This window comes from Triturus cristatus, chromosome 8 (assembly GCF_964204655.1).
Source record: "Triturus cristatus chromosome 8, aTriCri1.1, whole genome shotgun sequence".
NCBI lineage: Eukaryota > Metazoa > Chordata > Amphibia > Caudata > Salamandridae > Triturus > Triturus cristatus.
The window spans coordinates 159,671,335-159,693,618 of NC_140591.1; the positions used below are offsets into that span (position 1 = coordinate 159,671,335).

General features: G+C 47.9%; 1 protein-coding gene across 4 annotated transcripts in view; it reads left to right on the forward strand.

Moving 5' to 3' along the window:
- PRDM15 (PR/SET domain 15) overlaps nt 1-22,284 on the forward strand; it is a 439,353-nt gene that overhangs the window by 298,509 nt on the left and 118,560 nt on the right. For all 4 annotated transcript variants that reach the window (XM_085621221.1, XM_085621224.1, XM_085621222.1 and 1 more), the window contains one exon: nt 807-938. In XM_085621221.1, coding sequence (XP_085477347.1) covers nt 807-938 — 132 coding nt within the window. The remainder of the gene's footprint in view (nt 1-806; nt 939-22,284) is intronic.

Here is a 22,284-nt window from a genome sequence, read left to right on the forward strand (position 1 = left end):
TGGTTGCACTGGGTTTATTCAAGTAATATTAATTTACTTTATGTGCTTAAGCAATTGAATGCGTGTATTTCACTTTTTAAGATGGAAGTTGCAGTTCTTGCTGTACACAACTCTCCCATATTCTACATTGTGGAGTGATTTGTCAGGCTAATGAAGCATGTCTGCTCTACGCTTGTTCTTGGATGGCATACTTGTGACACTAAAGTTTTGCAACAAGATATTCTACAGATGGGCTTCTTTACAACAGAGAATTTTTTTTAGATAGGAACTACAAGTTGTGTGATATTTATCAAACCCTCTCAGTTTTCCTCAAATATATTCTGGTAGGTCAAACCTAATTTATCAAGGAGGAGGCACAGAAAAAAACACAAAACAAGCAGAATTTGGTTTGTTTATAACAGATTCTGTATGTTCTCCCCCATTTTCCATTTAAAACTCCTCCGGGGGTAATGATATTTACCATGTGTGATAAAATACCTCACCTTATTCCGACAAACACTTAATGGGCCTTCGTGTTTTAATTTATGATAACAACTACTGAATGTCACGGAGCCAGACCAATTGTTCGTAATGCCCTAGCTTTTCCACATTTCTGTTTTCCTGATGATGCACTCATCAAGCTGGCTTAGCGTTGTCTTTCTTCTCCCATATCCTCCGATCCAACGCAAGCTTACATTTTTCTGTTGCTTTACAGTAGCTTTGTTATATTATATCAACCTCTGTGCTTTAGTCTCCTCAAAAACGTGTGTGTCTTGTAGCACGGCAGCATGCAGAATAAGTTACAATCTGCCATTTCGTATTATTAGATGTTTTCATGCCGAAGCAACATGAACAAGCACCTGCTGACCCATGGGGAGAAGAAGTACACCTGCGAGATTTGTGGCCGGAGGTTCTTCAGGGTGGACGTGTTAAGGGATCACATTCATCTGCACTTTAAGGTAGATCTTGAGTATCAGATGGTGCATCATGTGATTGCAAATGCTGGATTATCTCTGGTTGACAGGTGTAGAACTTTGTATGTGTGTTTGCATGTTGTATTTATATAGTAGGAACCTAATTTGTATAACATGCTTCTGTTTTTATTTCAGTGAAAAACTTGACTTGTGCTTGACTATTGCCTATTAGCAGTTTGAAAATGCTTTTGAAAATGTCTATTTCAGAATATAAGACATACAGGGGTGGTTCCATCTTGTCTTTCCTAAAATAATTTTTACATTTTTGTGCATTTGATAATTGAGGTTAATTTATGTTCTCCTAGTGGGCTGAAAGTCTTTAAAGAGTCCATTGTGAGCCCTTCGACATTTCAAGGGTCATGAAATAGCTTTTAAGAAATTGTAGTTAAACTTAAATATAAATGTGCTAAACCTGTGCAACCCAGGCTATAGCAGGTCAAATCAATAGCAGGATGTGGTGCGGGAGAGAGGACACTAATCATTAAAAGGAGGGGTCACTAGAGGTCTTGATAGTCATAGGATGTGCTCGTCCAAATGATGGTTTGTTCCTTTTGGGAACATTTTCTTTGTTATCAGTAGTCCAAGTGAGTCAACAAGGAAACCAACCTTATCCAGGTAAAAAGAACAACTCTGGACTCAGTGCACCATGAATTTGCCACTTTTATGATTCCATCACCACCCCTGAGGAACATAAAAGCTGCTAACCTTGAATCTTTTCTAACCCTTTCCCTCTCACAACCAATACTTGTAATTTCTTTTGATTCTCCTTGAATAGGTTTTAAATACTCTGGCCCAAATACAGATAGCCCAGGAGTTAAATACAAACCTAAGCCTAACTAGCTGTCTATCCGATAGCCGCAGCTGCAAGTAGCTGAAGGTGCAACTTTCCGGTGTGCGGCTGTTCAGCTCAGACCTTCCTGAATTGCAGAAAAACTGAACAAACTCTGTTTTCACATGTGAGGAATCTGTGTCCTTAAAATATACATGAAAGCAATCCAATATCCGCAAGCACTGGCAAACAGAAACCTTTTCATATATACTATACGGTTTATGTCGCAGGTATCATTCTGGCATTGTATGATGCTCACTGAATGTCCTGAGACAGGGTATGTGAACACTGTTCCCACCCCTTTGAGTCCTTTTTGACACCCAACTGTTTTGGACTACTGAATGTGCTCGGGGTTGGTCCCATTGGCTCCAAGAATCATGCAGATTAAAATTGTATTGGTGTTTTCTTTTTTAATTTCAGTTCTCTCTCAACATGAAAAAAATGAGAAAACTAATAGGTAGCAGGGTCTCTCATGCTGATGTGACTGAGCAGGCTAGCTAGACCATGACCTGAGTCACTATTGGAAAGAAATAGGTATGATAAGTGCTTCTTGAGGGATATCGAGCACTGATCTCTACCTTGGTGGTGGAGGTTTGCCTTTGTGGCTCACACTTTCTGTGAATACAATTAGATGCTATATATACCGGGTGGGATACATTGAACAAAGAGCTGGAAACCAAAAGTACCATAACTAGAACTTATTCTGTAGCTGTTCATCGTAACTCATGCCATGAACAAGTACCATGCTTACCCCTAATTGCTACCTTTAGGGAGAAACTTGGGCTACTCCTCCATCATAGCTCTTATCTATTCTCTGCGGATTCCTTGCCACTTTGGGGTGGGATTGAAAACTGCGTAACATACATCTAATTAAGTGCTTTTCAGCCTGGCAATGAATGAATGAGGTCTTTATTTGTGTGGTTAATAAAAACCAATACAAAACAACCAATATATAAGAGAGAAGAAAAATGTAAATGAATAAATATATGTACACGACATATTCATAAAATCTCCTTGCTGTTTTTTTTGTAGTTTAAAACAATAAAATAATAAGTCTTTTTTTTTTTTTTTTTTTTTTTTTTTTTTTTTTTTTTTTAGGCGCATCAGGTCAGTCTTTCAGTATTAGCCAAACTGGGTAGGCCCCTCACCCGGATGATTGCCACAGACCACCTATAGAGACTTGTCCATAAGTGCTGTGCGGGTGTGGTAGATGAATTTAGCAAAGTTGACCATGTGCTTCACAGTGTCCAATGAGTATAGCTGGCGGACTACCTCATTTGCTGTGCCTGTGCTCATTTGGAGGAGAATGGGCTTAAGGTGGATTCGGCGAGCAAGCCGCAAGGCGGGACAGCATAGTAGGATATGAGCCAGCAACTCTCGTTTATAGTTGCAGAGGTGACACTCCGTAATGACCGGTCTTACTTTCACCGTTGGATACAGTTCATTTAGGGGGAGAGGATGTAGTCTGATAGTCTGACTGCGAGAATCTTGTGCAGGATTAGTCTCCCCACTGGCTGCATGAGGTGTGGTTTAAGGCCGAGTGATATATGGGGGGAGATTTGAGTCTTGTAAAAGCCTCTAGTTACCAGATATTCGATGTCCAACATACGGGAGCATGATCGTACTTGCTTTTTTATTGTGAATTTGATTGTAGTATACCTAATTATGTTGGAGTTCCAATTCTCTGTGGCTAGTTGCAGAAGTTCTTTGGCTGTGGCGAGGCCGGTAAACCAGGGGTTGCCAGGTTGTTGAAAGATATAGTTTATAACAGCTTTCATTGAGTGCTCAGATGCCGCAGTTGTTAAATAGAAGTATTTCGCGAGAGCTGCTAGTTCCTCTAAGGTTTGTCGGTTAAGATTGAATTCCAGATGAATTAAAGTATTCCTGGTGCAAGCTGGTAGTCGAAATAACTTTTTGTATGCTGCACAATCTATCTTTTCCAGTTCCTGGGTGAATATACCTGGAAACGCCTGTAGCGCATATTGAGGGAAGGTAGTAGTTTTGCCCTCAAGACTATTTGAATAGCCGTTGTTGTTGGGCTTTTAGGACAGTGTAAAGCTTGCAGATAGCATAGGTGACCATTTTCCCTTTCTGCTGGAGCTTGTGACGGTGGGCCCTTGGTTGGCCAGTTTCACAGATCCAGACCCCAAGATAGTTATACGATTGTGCACAATTTAAGATTAACGGGCCCAGCCTCCACTTTGCCACTTTTTTTTTTCGGATAGTGGCCAAAAATCACGATCTTGGATTTAGTTGGATTGGCGACCAGTTTATTTTTGGCATTATAGTCCGAAAGTGCTGTCAGTGCTTTTTGGAGGCCAATCTTGGTATGATCCAAAAGGACCAGGTCATTGCCATATTGCATCATGCCTGATCCTGGGGGTCGCTAGAGAGGCTCCATGCAGGGCGCTGCCCATATCCGCTGTATATAGATTGAAAAGCAATAGGGCGAGGACGCAACCTTGCTTTAGTCCGTGATCCGTGGCGATTTTTTTCTGTAGCGGAGTCACTGGAGAGTTTAACTCTCACCCAGGTTCGCGAATACAGGTATCTAATGGCTTGTAGAAGAGACGGGCAGATGTTCCAACGTGCCAATTTCTGTCATAGGATGGTGCAGTCTACCCCATCAAAAGTTGCTATATAATCGAGAAGCAAGCAAAAAGCAGCGGGTGCTGTGACCCACCACTTGGTGTACTAGGTATGATAGGGCAATGTTGCCAATGGTGGAACCACCTGATCGAAACCCGGTCTGGTAGAAGGGGAGGAGCCCTTCCCTGCTAACCCAATCCGCTAGTTCCACCAAAAGGGTGCTTGCATAAGCCTTGCCCTCAATGTCCAATAAGGCAATCATACTATAATTCCTAGGGTCCGTGCTTAGCCCTTTTTAGGTCTCGCCTGACCCAGCGCATGCGCTGGTCTGGCGAGACTTATTGCAAGGGCTCCAAAAAGTGCTACCAGGCCAGCCTAGAGCTACAGTGCATGTGCGCGGGCGCACGCGCCGCGCTTTACCGCGATTACTTTCACTATCGCGGATGCACGGCCGCTTTGATGTTTGATCGCAATCGCGATCACTTTCGCGGCCGCACAGCCGCTTGGCATAGCCAATAGGTCTCGCTTTTGGGACCTTAGAAGTATTTAGTTCTGCAACTGTGGCATGGCTAGATACTTATAAGGTCCCAAAGGCGAGACCTATTGGCTATGCCAAAGCTTGTTTGTATATTGGGTGCAGCAGTGTCCCCCTCCAGGAGTCCGGAACGTCTTCCAGAAGCCTACACTCTGCATACAGCTGAGCCAAATTGTTAGCTCAGAAGTCGATTTCCTCCCTGAAGAGGGAGCCGGGCAGGCCATTAGGGCCAGGTGCTCCATTATGACGTATTTTTTTCCAAGATGGTTCGAATTGCTGTTTTTTCTGGGGAAGTAGAGTCGGCCAGAGGCTCCGCAAGATTTGTTGTGACATTGTCAGATTGCCCCCCAAGTGTTGTGTTTCTATCTGATAGATTTGCATTCGAGTCATCGGTGTAGAGTTTTCACGTGGGCTATCCAAGTGCTTGCGTCAAGTGGATTCTCTCTGTTAGAGGTCCCGTGAATTATCTTGTTTAGATATTGCCAGAATTCTTGGGATTTACTTGGTGCCAGCAGCTCGCAAATCTTCAGCCATTTTGCCTCTGTAAGTTCACGTTTTGCCTGCCAAACCAGTAGTGAGTGGTTCTTGGCCGCTAATTTAAGTTCCTTTTTGGCAGTCGGATCCAGTTACCCAATAGGCCCTACGTTTGGGGTTTAGTTGTTTGGAGCATTCCTTAATTGCAAGTTGGTGTTCCAGCGTGTATGCAGGATTTACGTTGGTTGTGTGTGTGCTCCCCTGAAGCAGAGATGCTAAATCACAGGCAAGTGAGCCTCATTCCCCTATAAGGGCCTTGTTTTTGAGACCAGTCTGCCAGCCTTTCCACGTTGATTTCCATGAAACAAATGTATGACTTGGGAGCGGCCCCCATTTGATTCTTCTAAGGAGTCTGTGCAGTTCTTCCCCCTTTGTTGCCCCGATTCAGTGAAGAGTGTGGCGGATTTTCGCTGTGATGGATAACTGCAAAGCTAGGGCGGCGTGGTCTTTCATTCCGGGGTTGGACTGTATAATTTTACATATGTTTTTGTAGTCTCTCACTCAATAGGATATAGTCAATTGTGGTCCAGCTATTGAAAATGGGTGCTATATGCTCCTGAGTTGACTTTTATGGTTAGAGAGAGTCGTTGCCAGGTTATATGCCCGCATAAGGGCATTGAATCTTCCGGTGCTCCCGTTGGGGTGACTTCCGATTTTGTTCAGCGTGTTGAAGTCCCCTAGAATAATGGAGTCCATGCCTGCAAACTGCAATAACAGAGATTCAATCTCGTTTATTAACCGAATAAGTTTGTCCTTCGGGCCCGGCCCATGGGGGTTGTAATAAACATTGATTAAAAGTATTGATATTGGGACATCTGTCGTGTTCAAGCCTTTCAGAGTGCCAGCCAAAAACATGTCTGAGGGGTTCTTTATCACTGTGAAATGTACTTTCAGCGCATGCTTGATGTATATAGAGAATCCCAGCGGGTCTCCCGAAAAAATTTCCTTTTATTGCTGGTTTGAAGTATTCCACGTAGCCCCCTATTGGTATAGATGAAGTAGCCATGTTTCTTGGGCGCAGATTATATGTGCACCTGTAAGGAATTTAGTTGCAGCTGGATTTTGCAATCTTTGTTAATCCCTGAAATGTTCCAAGTCAAGATGTTAATTGTTTGGTTGTTATCTGAGGGGCTTCTATGCTGGACAACGCCATTGTTTGAAGCGGATCTAGCCTTTGGCTGCGTCAAATGATTGCTTGATAAGGGCCTGGTATTAGGAGCTAGAATTTAAGGCCTCTGGGAGCCAGGAACAATCTTTAATTCTGTTCCCCTTAGTCGAACAGGAGCGGTTACCCCCTTCTATGTGTGTGACGATTTGAATTGAACTATTGCTCCACAAATTAGGTTTTGGGCCACTTATGGAGCCGTGTAAAATGGATCCAGTAGCTAGTAGCGTTGAGTGTTTACTGTTCGTCCGTTTCTGATCATTCAAATCTTGTGCTCCCTGTCGAGCATATAGCACTTTATTTTTCAGGATCTCTGGGTATTTAGTAGCGAGCGGGGTCTTGATTTTTGTGCCCCAATTGTCCAGTTGCGTTTTATATCCTCTCGGGGTGTCCGCCATGATCGAGTTGGAGAAAGTTATCTCTGTTTCGTTTATTTCACATGGCTCTGGGCCAGAGAAAGCCACAGTCTCAATATCAGTTGTTTTTATATTTTCCAAACCCCGAATATTTTCGCAAAGCTTCATAAGGTTTTCTCTACTGAGGATGTCCCAATTCCCCTGCGAAGTATATTCCTGATATAGCAGTACTTTTAGATTTTCTTGATCTGTGGCGTGGTCTTTGAAGGGCTGGATTTGTTTAAAAATTGCCCTTGGTACATCCAAGGGCTCTGTAGGATTCCGGGTTGTGTTCCCACAGGAGACAAATCCCTCCACGGTCCAGTTTGTGCTTGGGGCCCATGGTTGCGAGTCGCTCCTAGGGGTAGGAATGCGAACATGAGGGGGTGGAGGGTCACTGGTACTCGCTTGAATTATTTTCATCTCCCTTGGATTGTTCGCTGTGTTCGCAAATTGGGGCTCCTCATGGACTATTGGCTGTGCAGGGACAGATTTATTTGTGTTAGGAGGTTTGGGTGTTCCTTGTTGGGTGCTGCTGGTGCTGGCATTGCCTACTTTAATTACTGGGGACCATACTGTGTTAAGGCCCTGGTGTTCCTTCAGTTCTTGGCATGGCTCTTCAGCATGTGGGCCTAGTATATTGACAAAATGGCCACTGGGATCAAGGGTTGTTGTGCTCAGGTTTTTAATCAGTTTCTCCGTTAAGTTTCCTGGAGTACGCTGAGCAGGTGTGTCATTAGGAATTGTGCCAGACGTTTGTGTGCCTGTGTATTGATCATTACCAGTTATATGTACTGGAGGAAAAGCACATAACGCTAACTTTCTGGGAGTCAAAATCTGATTTTTTATTAAATAGTATTCGTATGCAAGATTTTCTCTGGCCTAAAATTCCCTACAGTGGTGTATTCAGAAAAGCTCTCAGAATTTCAAGCCTTTTTGGGTCTACTATAATATTTAATTACAAAACTGCATCATTGAGGCACATGTCCCATAGTAAAAGTTGATATATTTGAATTTTGTCTGTCATCAATGAACCCTGTTCAAGTGTTCTCTAGCAGCAGGACAGGGCATGAAAAGTGCAGGCACTTTAGTGCAATATAGCAGTGTCTCTGCAGTCATATGGCCCAGGCACTGCTTGCTTTGGCTTGATATAGTTTCCAGGCCTGCTGTGTTGCATCAATTCCATATCTCAGATCCTTGAATAATCTTTGATGTAGATTTTCAGTCAGTTGTGTCTTGTGCAGGTCCTCCAGTGATCAAGGACAGATCTTCTCATTACAGGGCATTCCTTTTCTACAGATGGCAGCAGAGTAGAAGAATCCAGGTTTGACCTCAAGTCTGGTGGAGCTCAACCCCTAAAACTGTCTCTACTTCTAGGCATGTCTCCTCAATGTTCAGCCAATGTACAGGGTTCTAGTCAAACAGTCCAGAACGTGGCCAAAGTGGAGTCACATGCGAAAAGCCTGTGATAACCAGTGTCCTGCTGTCTTATTTTTAAAAAGTTACTTTCTTTTAGTTATGGACACATGCATTATCTGTATGGGGAAACACGTTCAAAAGACATTCTATAAAATTAACTTTCACCTACCACAGAAGAGTAAATAGGCCCAAGAACTGACAACTCATGTGGTTCTCCTTCGAGAAATGAGGTCTGCCTGGTTTGTGGCCTATTAGGGTGGTTCATGGGGTTCTCCATGGACCTTGATTTGCTAGAAAGAACCAAACAAATTTCACAACCCTCAAAAACCATTTTTGTGTGATTTGTGCAGTTTTTAGTCCTATTCCGCTCCTCTGCTGAATTAAGATAAGTGTTGGTGTTGGGACTCCAAGGCCACACCAGTTTTAAGTTATCAATGTAGATTTGATCCAGACAGTGGCCTAGCCCAGGCAATTGTCGTAATAAGCAATACAGAAAACGTGAGTGTGGTGGTTTGTTTTCTCTATAGAGTGTCGCAAGATGGCTTTTTATGTACTGTACCAAAAAGAGGTACACTATCTATGTGATTCCAGACGATCCTTATTGGCTTATATGGCTTAAAAATAATAACCCCAAATGCTTTCTTTTGTGGTAGTGAGGGCGGGCAGTTTAGGCTTATGAGAGAGTAGTGATAAGCATTTTTTGAACACATAGAGTCAATAAATGACACACACTCAAGATTAAATTCGAGACCAATTTAGAAAAATAACGGGTATTTTAATATTTTTTTTAACACCAAGAACTTTGTAATTGGGTAAGTACTTTTCAAGTTATCAATTTTTACAGGTGAGCAAAAATATCACAAAATGCATGTTTACGCTGTAATGCTTTCCTGTGGAGAAACATATACTGCATACAGGTACTTGCTATCGTATTTTGGGGTCCACTTTAGCACTTAATGTTCTACGGATCAAGGTCACAAGATCCACCAGCAGTTCGGCTTTACCTGCCATGGAGTGTATGGGTGCAGAAGTGCTGGACAGGTTGGTAAACGTGCATGCTACACCGTCGGCAAAGAGGGGGTATCCTAGAAAGAGGCTGTAGAGGGGGACTTGGAGACAAATCCGGGAGCTCCCAATGGGGAGCTCAGGTCCTGAGTGTTTTGGGAGCAGAGGGGCACAGTTGAGGTTTAGGGACCTGGGCCGGGGAGCTCGGGTGCAGAGGGTTTTGGTCGGCTGGGCCCGTTCATCAAAGGCACTCCCAGTTCTCAATCAGGCCTGCAAAGGGGGACAAACAGGACAGCTGGGCCACTCTTGGTTGTGGCCTCTGCATTGCTGACGTCCCTAATTGGTCTCTGCAGTGTTAGTCTGGATTGGACTTCAACCAAGCATTGGTTGCTGCAAGGGGCCCAATACCACTGGTATTGGTGCTCCTGGGGGTCCTGACGCTTCTAAACCGGGGGGGCAGGGTGGCATATCTGATCTCTGGGAGCACGGTGACCTCCTAATGGGTGACTGCTACGTCAGTGGACCGGGTGGTCAGTAGAATGGTGAACCAGACTTAGCGGTCAGTGCCTGTAGGTTGCAGGGAAGTGGCTCCTTCTCCTCAAGGGAAATGCTGACAGCTTGTCAAAGTGCTGGTGGCCCTCCAAGGCTTTTGGAAGATGCACAGCTGCAGGACGAGTCAGGTTGTCGCGATTGTCAGGACAGGCAGGCTGGGTTTATCACAAAAGTCCACTGGTAGTCCACAGTTCTCGCTTCTTCTTTGTCTTTCTTCTTCTTTTATCAGGTGAATCTGAGCTCCTGGTGTCAGGGGGCCACCTAAATACTGAGTTTAGGGGTGTTAAGGCGAGTGAAGGGTGGTAGCCAATAGGCTATTTACTGCTGGGGTCACTAAACCCCCGTACATGAGCAATTATTGCGAAGAATGAACATAACCCTGTTGCAGAGTTCCTAATTCCACCAAAATCAAGTTGGTAGAATCCTTCCTTCGTGGAACACATCATGCAGCCCACCTTTTGGATGTGACTCCCCTGGTGGTGCAACACGCTAACTTCCATATCTAATTTCCCACCTGTGCTGGTGCCAGATGGGCCTCAGGGCAGGGGGTGTCCTCTCCCAGGTCTGGGGGAAGCCAGGGTCACATATCAAAGGCGGCAAAGGTTTTGAAGTCTCTGGCCTTGTTATATAGATTCACTAGCCATCATGTTGGAGAAGGTGTAAACTTCTTTTGCCAGAGTAGGCATTGTTTCTGACCTCTGAGAGCGCAGGCTCTCCCCTCCAGCGAGTCAGAAACTCATCTGTGGTGGTAGGCTGGGATATACCAGTCAGCCAGAAAACTAAGAGGGTCATAAGCTTTCAGGGGACACCTCTATAAGGTGCCCTCTGGGTTAATGTTTTAATAAATCTACTACCGGCATCAGTGTGGCTTTATTAAGACAAGGTATTTGATACCAAACACCATAGGTTTCATAGAAGCCATCATGTAGCTGCGGAACTCGTAATGACCAGTGCATGTACTTAAGATGGCTTCTGTGTTCGCTTGTACTGTCTAGCAATTGAACTAGATAGCACAGGGGCATATCTGATCATGCAGATATCTCCTCACATGTAATATAAAGCACCCTGCCTTAGAGATGTAAGGTCTGCTGTAGGAGTGACTAACATATATTGCATGTAGTGTCTGTGTGTGGGTGTGTGCCATGTCATGTTTTCACATTTGTCTGCACCATTTCACACAGCCTGCAATGGCAGGCTGCATGCTTTTGGTGGTGTGTCTTTTAGGGTGGCATAATACATGCTGCAGCCCTTAGGGACCCTCTTTAGTACCCATGCCGTAGGTACCAGAGTTACCATTTACTAGGTACTTACAAAGATGCGTAAGGTCTTGCCAATTGGGGAACAATTGAGCAGTTACCTTGTGTTACGTAAATAGCACTGGTACTGGGGACCTGGTTAGCAGGAACCCAGTGCACTTCAGTCCAAATTGCATCTAATACCAGACAAAAGGTGGTAGTGACCATGTCAAAAATGGGCACATTTTAAAAAAAAATAAATGACTCAATATAACAAAATGACATTAGCGGTTACACATGTTGTATAGGAAAATGGCAATCATAGCACCATTATGACAGTAAGATCATCTTATTACCGCTATATAAACTCAATTATCCTCATGACTACCCACGAATCCTGAGTGTTCCTCCCAACATAGCCTCAGTGCAGTATCAATGTCTAACTGAAAGTCAGGATGCGTCACTCTGTGTGGTGGCCAGGGGATGTCGTTATTTGCTCAGTCGTGTCCTGCGTCATGTCTGCCGCTGCCCCCTCGTCCCTTGTCTTAGTGGCCAGGTAAGTTTTGCACAATTCCCAGACGGTTTTAGGTCTACTCCGTGGAGGTAGGGGTTCACTAAATAGTTCCGTCTGTGTGCTCCAGTATATCATGTCTCATGACCACTGAGTTTTCGTGGGAACCGGTCCACGCGACCAGGAGATTGCTACCCTTCGTTTGGCCATTAGCAGTCCCATGTCCACCAGTCTACGAATACCCTTGGGTATCAGTTTAGAATAAAGCGGTACAAAAGGGGTGGTGATGGACAGAGCATCAGACCCAATCAAACACTCAAACCCAGTCAACAGATCTGGGTTTGATCCATCACCGTTCTTTAGCCCACTCTGCCACCCCAGTTCAGACATGGCCATATGCAAATCAGTCTGACCCTGTGCCTCATGGGAACAGTCCAGATCTGTTGACTGGGTGTGAGTGTTTGATTGGTTCTGATGCTCCGTCCATCACCACCCCCTTTTGTATCAGTTTAGAATAGCCTAGTAAGGCCAGTGCAGGTTCCGGTGTGAGTGTCAGTTCAGTAATCTGTCCCAGTTCTTTGAAGACTAAATCCCAGAAGGCTGAGATCCCAGGGCAAGACCAGGCTAAATGAAGAAAATCAGCAGGTTGTGTGGTGCAACGCTCACATGCTGGGTCTTCCCGTAGGCCATATCTGTGCAATCTCTCTGGGGTGTAGTATACCCTATTGATGTATTTTATAGTGTATCAATCTATGCCTACCATTCAGAGAGATGCGTCGGGTACTGGCGCAGCAGTAGGTCCACATTGTGTCATCAATGTCTCTGTTTAAGTCCCGTTGCCTGACTAGCTGTGCCTTCGTGTAGTGGTTTTCTCTGTAGGACATAGATATTTTATAAATTATGGAAACTATTCTTAACGAGGATTTTGCCTGTATGGTATGGGTTAAGGCTAGTAGTTCTGGGGGTTCGAGTAAGTCATCTCCTAAAATATTTCTCAGTGCATGTCGTGTTCTGTGGAACTGGAATTGTGTTAGCATAGTGGGTGACGGGTCACCGGGGTTTACATTCCAACCCCCCTAAGTCTTGGCAACGCCGTCTACGAATAACTCGCCCACAGTCTGTATACCCAGTGTGGTGAGTGCCTGCCTAACCCCTTGATCTCTGCATGGAGGCAGCCATAGACACCAATCGAGCGGGGCTTTTGGTGAGTAGAGAATTGCACCTGCCTGCTGTTGTAATAGGTGGTGCCACGTGTGTACCGTTGCGTTGATTGTGTCCAGAATGGCCGTCCTACGGTCGGCAGCTTGAAACATCAACGCCGGCAGTGAAAGAGGAGCTGTCACTACTGTTTCTATATGGAGATGCGGGATGTCTGGAGAACCAAGCGTCCAATAGTATGCATGTGCGCTCTGCGCAGCTCTGTAATATAAATCAAAATCCGCCGCGCCCAGACCGCCCATGTGGTTGGCGTAGGGTCAGAATCTGGCACTTAACGCGCGCTTCTTTACCCGCCCAAACTAGCTTCACCATCAGGGTAGTGAGTCGGTGAAAGAAGGAGAATGCAAGAACCATGGGGATATTAGTGAATAGAAATAGAAGGCGTGGCAGCACTACCATTTTCATGATTGAGATTCTGCCTAGCAAGGACAGCGGGAAGTTTGATCCAACCATCCACATAGTCTTCTAGTTTGCTGATAGCTATTCCATAGTTTTCCCTAAACAGTACCTCGGAATCTGTGTGCACTCTCGTACCCAAGTACCTCACTGCATCCGTAGACCATTGCAAAGGGTAGTCCGGCTCAATTCTGGGCGTGGTCGGTGTGAGTGGAAATTGAAAGCATTTCGGCCAGTTCATACATAGGCCTGACAAAGCACTAAAGTGAACCACTTCTCTAAGGACCGGGGAAAGGTTGGATTCCGGGTCTCTTACATATAGTAGTGTGTCATCTGCATATGTGGAGACTGAGTTGGTAGCTCGGGAATCTAATACCCCTGTACCTATGATATTCTCTAAGCGCGCAGGCAAGAGGTTCTGCCACCAGCGCATATAAAATAGAAGACAGGGGGCAGCCCTGACGCGTGCCCCTTGAAATATTTATGGAGTCTGTCACTAGGTTACCTATTTGTATTCTGGCAGTGGGAGCGTTCTAGAAAACCCCTGGTAGTTGAATGAAGACCTGACCTAAGCCCATCCTAGTGAACACTTGCATCATGCAGGCCCATTCAACGGAATCAAAGGCTTTCTCCATATCGAGGAAAACTGCCACTGCCGGCGTCTCCGGTCAAGTGTGTTGGAGGGCACCGAAAACTGTGCGCAAGTTGTAAGTCAAATTCCTGCCTGGTACAAAGCCCGCCTGTTCCGGTACTACTAGGGTTGGGACTAGAGGAACCAAACTGTTCACAAGGATTTTTGTGAATATTTTCGTATCTACATTGAGCAGTGAGAGTGGACGGTAAGAGGCACGTTCATCTGGGGGCTTACCCGGTTTCAGGATAGCTACAATCACAGCTTCTCTCATTGATGGTGGCATAGGTCCAGCAATGCACATATCGTCAAAGTGCAGTCAGCTGTGGAAGTAGGTCTAAGAAGGCCTTATAGAAGGACATTGTAAGGCCATCCGATACCGGAGCGCTCCCTACTTTCATGTTGTATAGGGCTAAAAGAATTTTCTCTCTTTCAATAGGTCTCTTGAGGAACTCCTGGTGGGTATTAGTGAGCCATGGCAGTTTTATGTGTGTCAAGTCATCTATAATTTCCTCTTCTGTGCCGCTACTACGGGAAGTTTAGAATTCAATATAGTATTGGCGAAATCTATCTGTCTCGTTGGTCAGAATCTCGCCATCTGCTGACCTAATTTCAGCCACCAGCGTCTTTTCCCAGCGCTTCTTAAGCAATTGGGCCAGTACTGTCCCCGGTCTTTCACCCTCTCCATACGTCCTTGCTGTGGCATATTTACCAAGGTGTTTTATTTCGTCGTCTGCCGCCGCATGATATTCCTCAAGCAGTTCTGTGAGTTCCCGCATGGTTGTATCACTCGTTTCTGACAGTTGACGTTGTTCCAAAATCTTTAGTTTTTTCTCTGTCAGTCGGGCGTTTCCGAATGGCTCTGAGGACTCCAGAGTGTTTGGAAATAGTGACCCCGGGGATATAAACTTTGAGCGTCTCCCAGACAACTTGGTAGCTATCAACCGAGCCCACATTTGTGACAAAAAACGTTTCAATTGCCTCAGCTAATTCTTCTTTAAACACTGCATCGAGTAAGGAGTATGGAGGGAACGTTCACGTGAAGGGAGGAATGGACCTGCGGCGGGTATCAACCACCAGTAGGATCGGAGAATGATCCGAAAATGTGCGGGGAAGTACGCTGCAACAGCGAACCCACTCATTAAGTGTCCTAGCTGCCAGCCAATAAACAATTCGTGTGTGTAGATTATGATATGCAGAGTAGTGTGTAAAGCCTCCTCTGTTCGGGTATCTCTGTCGCCACACATCACTTAAGTTGAACCTAACTATTGCACTCTCCACTGCTCTAGCAGCCGCCGTGATACGTCTCTCTGCCCCCGATCTATTTAGTCTAGGGTCTCTAACCAAGTTAAGATAACCCCCCCCCCCCCCCCCCCAAAAGCTGCAGTCCCTCGCCTGCACAGCCTATTCTGTCCGACAGTGCAGAAAAAAACTCTGGGTTGTCGAAGTTAGGGCCGTAAATGTTAACTAGGAATAGGTCCATGCCCTTCCCCCTGCACCTAGAAATTGTGTTTCTACCGTCTCTGTCCATGTCTTCCGGTTTAAGGGTGAGGGCCGACTAAGGGTTGACCCAAGTGATTATCCCCGCGCATGTATGGTAAATCCTGCGTCATGAATGTTGCCGTGTAGGCCTCTGCTATGCAACATTGGGCAATTGGGCGGGAGATGAGTTTCTTGTAGCAGGGCAACATCTATTTCTTGTCTCGTCAGGTATGTAAGGACTTTGCGTAGCTTCCTCTAAACATTAAGCCCTCTAACATTCCAGGTGAGTGCTCTGAGAGAGTCTACTTTTGTTTCCCTACTGGACTCAACAGAATGCATCATGAGGTGAGTCTATATTGTCATTCCGACTCTCTCTGGTGCAAAAATGAAGTGCAATGTGCATGTGTAATCGAATGTGCAACACAAGATAGATTATGTGGACTGAGTCTCGTGTTTTATCCACCCACCATCCACGTCAGGACATCCCCAACTGTGACCCGACGAAATACACCCAAAAACCCTCCCTGAGCATAACGTATGAATTGCAGTACTGAACAACATAACTGTAATGTCGAATCACCCTCCCCCACCCCTAAAACAATCCCCAAACTGTGCTAGACACACGTGGGCGGACGTTGCTCGCCTATTCGGGCAATGCACACCAACTAATCTCTATTTCGCTCCTTCCGCCAACTGGCCACTATGGTGCAGCTGACCTGTAGGACAGCTCAAACATTCCATCCTAGTAACTTGTTCCAGGTTGACTGAAATACATATCCCTCCCCCTTGCACTGAGTGAGCCCCATAACACTTATTGTAGCACAACTACATAGAAGATCGTGGAACCGCCCCAATAATACTAACAACATCAACTCCCAATCTCTTGTGGGTTCCATGGAGGGAGACTTATCTCCCTCCATTGGCTGCTAGAGCCACAACAGACCTGGACGGGAAAGCGAATCGGCAGGGAATCAGTCTTGTTTGTCTAAGTGGCCACCAACTGCTCCTTTCAAGACGTTGCGTTCTGGGCTTATCCGTCGCTCTTTAGCCCACTCCTTAAAGGCCTTTTGCAATAATTTTGGGTCTGTGAAGATTCGGGAGTGCCCTTGGTGGTTCACCTGAAGGCGGGCTGGATAGAGCATAGTCAATGTGCAGATCTCTCAACTGTTGCTTCAATGGTGCAAACTGCCTGCATGCCTCCTGAACCCGAGGCGTGAAATTCGGGTATAACGAGATGTTAGAACCTTCATATTGGAGTGTTTGTTTTTGTCAAGAATTCCTGTCATGCGAGGGGAGGAAAACGGTAACCAGCGAAAACGGACTACATCTCCCAGGATGCTTAGCGGTTGAGAGGTTATGTAAACAGGAGAGCTGTTACATAACTCAAGGAAAACACGCCCTTATGTAAAACAGGAGAGCTGTTACATAACTCAAGGAAAACACGCCCTTATGTAAACAGGAGAGCTGTTACATAACTCAAGGAAAACACGCCCTTATGTAAACAGGAGAGCTGTTACATAACTCAAGGAAAACACGCCCTTATGTAAACAGGAGAGCTGTTACATAACTCAAGGAAAACAACGCCCTATAAAGGGAGGAACCGGGAGGTACAACGCTGTCTGGTATTGTGTTTACAACCGACGTACCTGCTTAGTGAAGAGCAGTGTTCCGGAGTGGTGCTCCAGTAAGGCAAGAACGGAGGTAGATCGAGTCGTTACTCCCTGGGCCGTGTCTTGCCCCATCGTCACCTGTGAAGGACCCGGAAGCTCTACCGGATAACCATTGAGCTTCGCTTTTTGACTCAGCTGAGTCAAAGCGCAGTGGCGCTTTTGCTGGTTGGAGTCGTAACTCCCAGCCCGACCAGAGATACAGGGACTGCCAGCTGTAACGCACACCAGGAGGTGTTTGCCGCGTTACAGACTCGGAAGTCCACAGGATCGATCGAGCGGCTGCTCTCGGTTCAGTCTTCTTTGCTTGTGATTGGGGTATCGGTGACGCATCACCAGGAGGTGACTCCGCGTCCCGGTGCAGTCTGAGGAAGAGGTTGAGCGGCTGCTCCCTTCAGGTAGAGACCCCGGCTGGGTGTTTCCCTGACTCCTCGATTCTCCCCAACACTCTTCGTGCCCCTCACAGCCTACCGATTGGCATTGTCGGCCATTTCATTTCTGCCCTCTGTTGGCATACGCCGGGATCGGCGTATATGCAGAGGACGGTTAGGACCATCCGTGCTGTGGGCTGGTAACGTACTTAGCCTGGAGGATTCCAGTGACTATAACCTTTGTTTATTCCTTGTATTATTTTTGCCTTCATTAAAATAACTAAACATTCACAAGTGGTTGCGTTCTCATTATCGTGTCTGTTAAACGATCCTGAGACGTTCAGGGCGTTACAGTTTTTCTCTGGCCGCTGACAGCACCATGTCTGTCACGGTAGTTCAGTAATCTTGCAATTATTGGCCGTGGAGGGGCTCCAGGGTTAGGGCGAGGGCCCAGGGAACAGTGCGCCCTTTCTACTACGAACATGGGGGAAAAGGTCTCCTTGCCAAGGAGGGCAATCGGGAGTTTCTCCTCAAATATCTCCATATTGCCAGTCGGTGTCGACTCCGGCAGGCCCGTAATTCTCAGATTATTGCGTCGGGAACGCGCTTCCAAGTCCCCTGCTTTATCTTGTAGCACCTCTAGTACCTTCCCCAGTTGCTTGTGGTCTTTGTCGGTTTTGGTCTGTGCTTCCTCCGTTCTGACATGTCCAGTTTTTCCGCATGTTTATCGAGTCTCTCCGACATCCTGTCCATTCTGTACGACAACGAGTCCATTTTTGTTCCCAAGAGAGAGAGGCTGCTCTGTAGGACTTTTTCCATAGCTGCCAGCATGGTGTGGATGTCTCCATCCGATTCCTTCAGTGTCTGTTCATGCGGGTCGTCACCGTCTTCGGAGGCATTGTCCTGCGTTTTTGTTGTCCTTTGTTCAAACGTGAGTTTGGGCTGGGATGTATCGACTCTCCCCATAGTGGACTGTACCGCTTATGGAGCACACTAGTGTCCGCAAAGAGATCGACCATCTACCTCCGCAGGTGTCACCTTAAATCGTAGGCTGCACCCAGAGGACAGCATGTCCCCTTGCACAAGCCCTCAGCGTATCCTCCTCGTTGTGCCATGCCCACACGAGTTTTTGAGCGTGGAGCACGTCCGTGTTACCAGGAAAATGCATCCAGTTTTTTCCACCACACAGACTGAGCTCCGCGGTCAACCTCCCGTCGCCTTAGCATAAGGACTGGCAAGCAGCCACAGCAGGTCGTGAGGCAGGTACTAGTGCATCGCAGTGGTGTAAGGGTCTAGCGTCTCATCTCATGCTGCAGGAATTATTCCCCAGGCCCAGTATGTCGCCCGGGGGAGCCAGCTCTCCTCCACTCAGTGCGCCTCTATACGGGGCCCTGTCTGGGCCAGCAGTTCCAGACCGTGAGCAGTAGGCACTCGGTATCTCTCTCCTCACCCAAAATGGTGGCTCACGTCGGAGGAAGCCAGCCAGGCCTCACTGAAGCTGGCCGGAGACAAGACGCCAGCAGGCCGCGCCTCACTCCCTGGTTTCCCAAGGCAGCTATGAGGCGCCTCACCTCGGGCCACCCCATGGGCCCCTAATGCCGCAGGCAGATCTTCGCGCCATCCGGTGTGGGATTGGAGCAGTCCAGACGCCAACCAACAGTCTCTATGGCCTCCCCCACACCGCGGGATACTCAATGTGCCGCTGCTGCCCCCTGCGGGATGCCGTCTGATTCAAGTGGCGCAAGGGGGGGGGGAGGCACCACTAGTCGCGCCTCTCGTCGGTCTTCGAGGCAGGGTTGCGGTCGGTCGGGACCAGGCCTCAGGAGCTCTTCCGGGTGTCACTGCAGAGCGCCGCTTGGGTAGGCCTGACGCCAATACTGAGGTCGGCAAGGTCCCTCTCACCAGGGTCGTCCGAGTGAAACAGCTCATCTCTTTTCCGTCTCCCGCCAGCCTCGTCGCTATGACGGGGGCTCCCTCCAGTTCGGCCGGGGGGGACTAGCTTCCACGGAGGGGCGGATCGCCTCTCCACCTCAACGACAGGCTGCGACTTAGTCCCTCCCGCAAGGGCGCAGCGGTCAGAGTGTGATTGCTGTGCCACCCTCGGGGTGCCGGGCTGCCCGGACAGCTCTGCCGACTCACCAAGCCGTCAGACAACCACTGAGGGTCTCGATAGAGGTTACGCCCCAGTCAGCTGCAGGATACTTAACGAATTGTGTGCTGGCGGATCGGACCGAGTCGCTCAGGCGGCCATCTGCTTGGCTCGCAAGCTCCGCCACCCAAAAATGGGCACTTTCCTAGCACCGAGGAAACCTATATTAACCAAAGCAAAGTAGGTGGCAACCTCCCCTTGTCACCCAACAGCTAAGACTGGTTTCAGCGCAGGATGTCGTGAAGACAAAGTTTGAACAAATCGTCCATAGACGAAGATTTCCAGCAAGACATCATTTGGGACACCACTATAAAATGGAGCATCTCCACTGAAATCACAGGTTGTCAGATTCATTCTTAGAAAGCCCACTTGGATCCAGTGAAAAGGGTAAGTACCAACCTTGCATTCAAGGGGCCAATCTCAATGGTCACCCCCCTACACCAAGGGCGAGGTCTCTATACCTATCCTGGTCCTCCACTAACAGGCTTCCATTTGACTGGATACGCTTCCAGACTGCGCATGCAAGCAGATTCTGGAGTCGGCTGATGGGAGTCGATCATGACTAGTCCATGGCAAGGTGAGGAAGCAGACCTGACTGTTCAAATTCTTTGATGGAATACTTTCAATGATGACTATCATGATAGCAGTTGACCTCTATTGATGTAAATGTGTGTTATTCCGCAGCCTAATTCTTGACTATGCCTGCTGTTGAATTGGCAGAGTTTTTATTTTAACACTTTGTTTTCAGTATGTAACACATTCAAAGTTTGCATGGATATCACTTCGTTCATCACATTGTAAAAACAAGCATTTGCAATGCAATAGGTCTCGCATTTATAAGAGTTTGAGCTATTGGCATTGTAAAATTAAAATGCCTTTTATTTATGTTTTGGTTTTAAAACAAAAAAAGCCATTGTCATTTACAATGTCAGTAGCATAAACTTGCATAAATCGGTGTGTGGAGTGCAGCAGTGTGCGGCGTGCAGCAGTGTGAGGTGTGCAGCAGTGTGAGGTGTGCAGCAGTGTGAGGTGTGCAGCAGTGTGAGGTGTGCAGCAGTGTGAGGTGTGCAGCAGTGTGCGGCGTGCAGCAGTGTGCGGCGTGCAGCAGTGTGTGGCGTGCAGCAGTGTTTCGTGTAGCAGTGTGAGGCATGCAGCACTGTGTGGCGTGCAGCAGTGTGCAGTGTGCAGCGTGCAGCAGTGTGCAGCAGCGTGTGGCGTGCAGCAGTGTCGTGCAGCATGCAGCAGTGTGTGGCGTGCAGCAGTGTCGTGCAGCATACAGCAGTGTGTAATGCAGCAGTGTGCGGCGTGCAGCAGTGTGTGGCGTGCAGCAGTGTTTCATGTAGCATTGTGCGGCATGCAGCAGTGTGTGGCGTGCAGCAGTGTGTGGTGTGCAGCAGTGTGTGGTGTGCAGCAGTGTGGCGTGCAGCAGTGTGTGGCGTGCAGCAGTGTGTGGCGTGCAGCAGTGTGTGGCGTGCAGCAGTGTGTGGCGTGCAGCAGTGTGTGGCGTGCAGCAGTGTGTGGCGTGCAGCAGTGTGTGGTGTGCAGCAGTGTGTGGCGTGCAGCAGAGTTTCGTGTAGCAGTGTGAGGCATGCAGCACTGTGTGGCGTGCAGCGGCGTGCAGCAGTGTGCGGCATGCAGCAGTGTGCGGCGTGCAGCAGTGTGCGGCGTGCAGCAGTGTGCTGTGTGCAGCAGTGTCGTGCAGCATGCAGCAGTGTGTGGCGTGCAGCAGTGTGCGGCGTGCAGCAGTGTGCAGCGTGCAGCAGTGTGTCGTGCAGCAGTGTGGCGTGCAGCAGTGTTTCGTGTAGCATTGTGTGGCGTGCAGCAGTGTGTGGCGTGCAGCAGTGTGTGGCGTGCAGCAGTGTGTGGCGTGCAGCAGTGTGTGGCGTGCAGCAGTGTTTCGTGTAGCAGTGTGAGGCATGCAGCACTGTGTGGCGTCAGTGTGTGTCAGTAGCATAAACTTGCATAAATCGGTGTGTGGAGTGCAGCAGTGTGTGGCGTGCAGCAGTGTGCGGCGTGCAGCAGTGTGCTGCATGCAGCAGTGTGCTGCATGCAGCAGTGTGTGGGGTGCAGCAGTGTGTGGCGTGCAGTGGCGTGCAGCAGTGTGTGGCGTGCAGCAGTGTGTGGCGTGCAGCAGTGTGTGGCGTGCAGCAGTGTGAGGCGTGCAGCAGTGTGAGGCGTGCAGCAGTGTGCGGCGTGCAGCAGTGTGCGGCGTGCAGCAGTGTGTGGCGTGCAGCAGTGTTTCGTGTAGCAGTGTGAGGCATGCAGCACTGTGTGGCGTGCAGCGGCGTGCAGCAGTGTGCGGCATGCAGCAGTGTGCTGCGTGCAGCAGTGTGCTGTGTGCAGCAGTGTCGTGCAGCATGCAGCAGTGTGTGGCGTGCAGCAGTGTGCGGCGTGCAGCAGTGTGTGCCATGCAGCAGTGTGGCGTGCAGCAGTGTGGCGTGCAGCAGTGTTTCGTGTAGCATTGTGTGGCGTGCAGCAGTGTGTGGCGTGCAGCAGTGTGTGGCGTGCAGCAGTGTGCTGCGTGCAGCAGTGTGTGGCGTGCAGCGGCATGCAGCAGTGTGTGGCGTGCAGCAGTGTGTGGCGTGCAGCAGTGTGTGGCGTGCAGCAGTGTGTGGCGTGCAGCAGTGTGTGGCGTGCAGCAGTGTGTG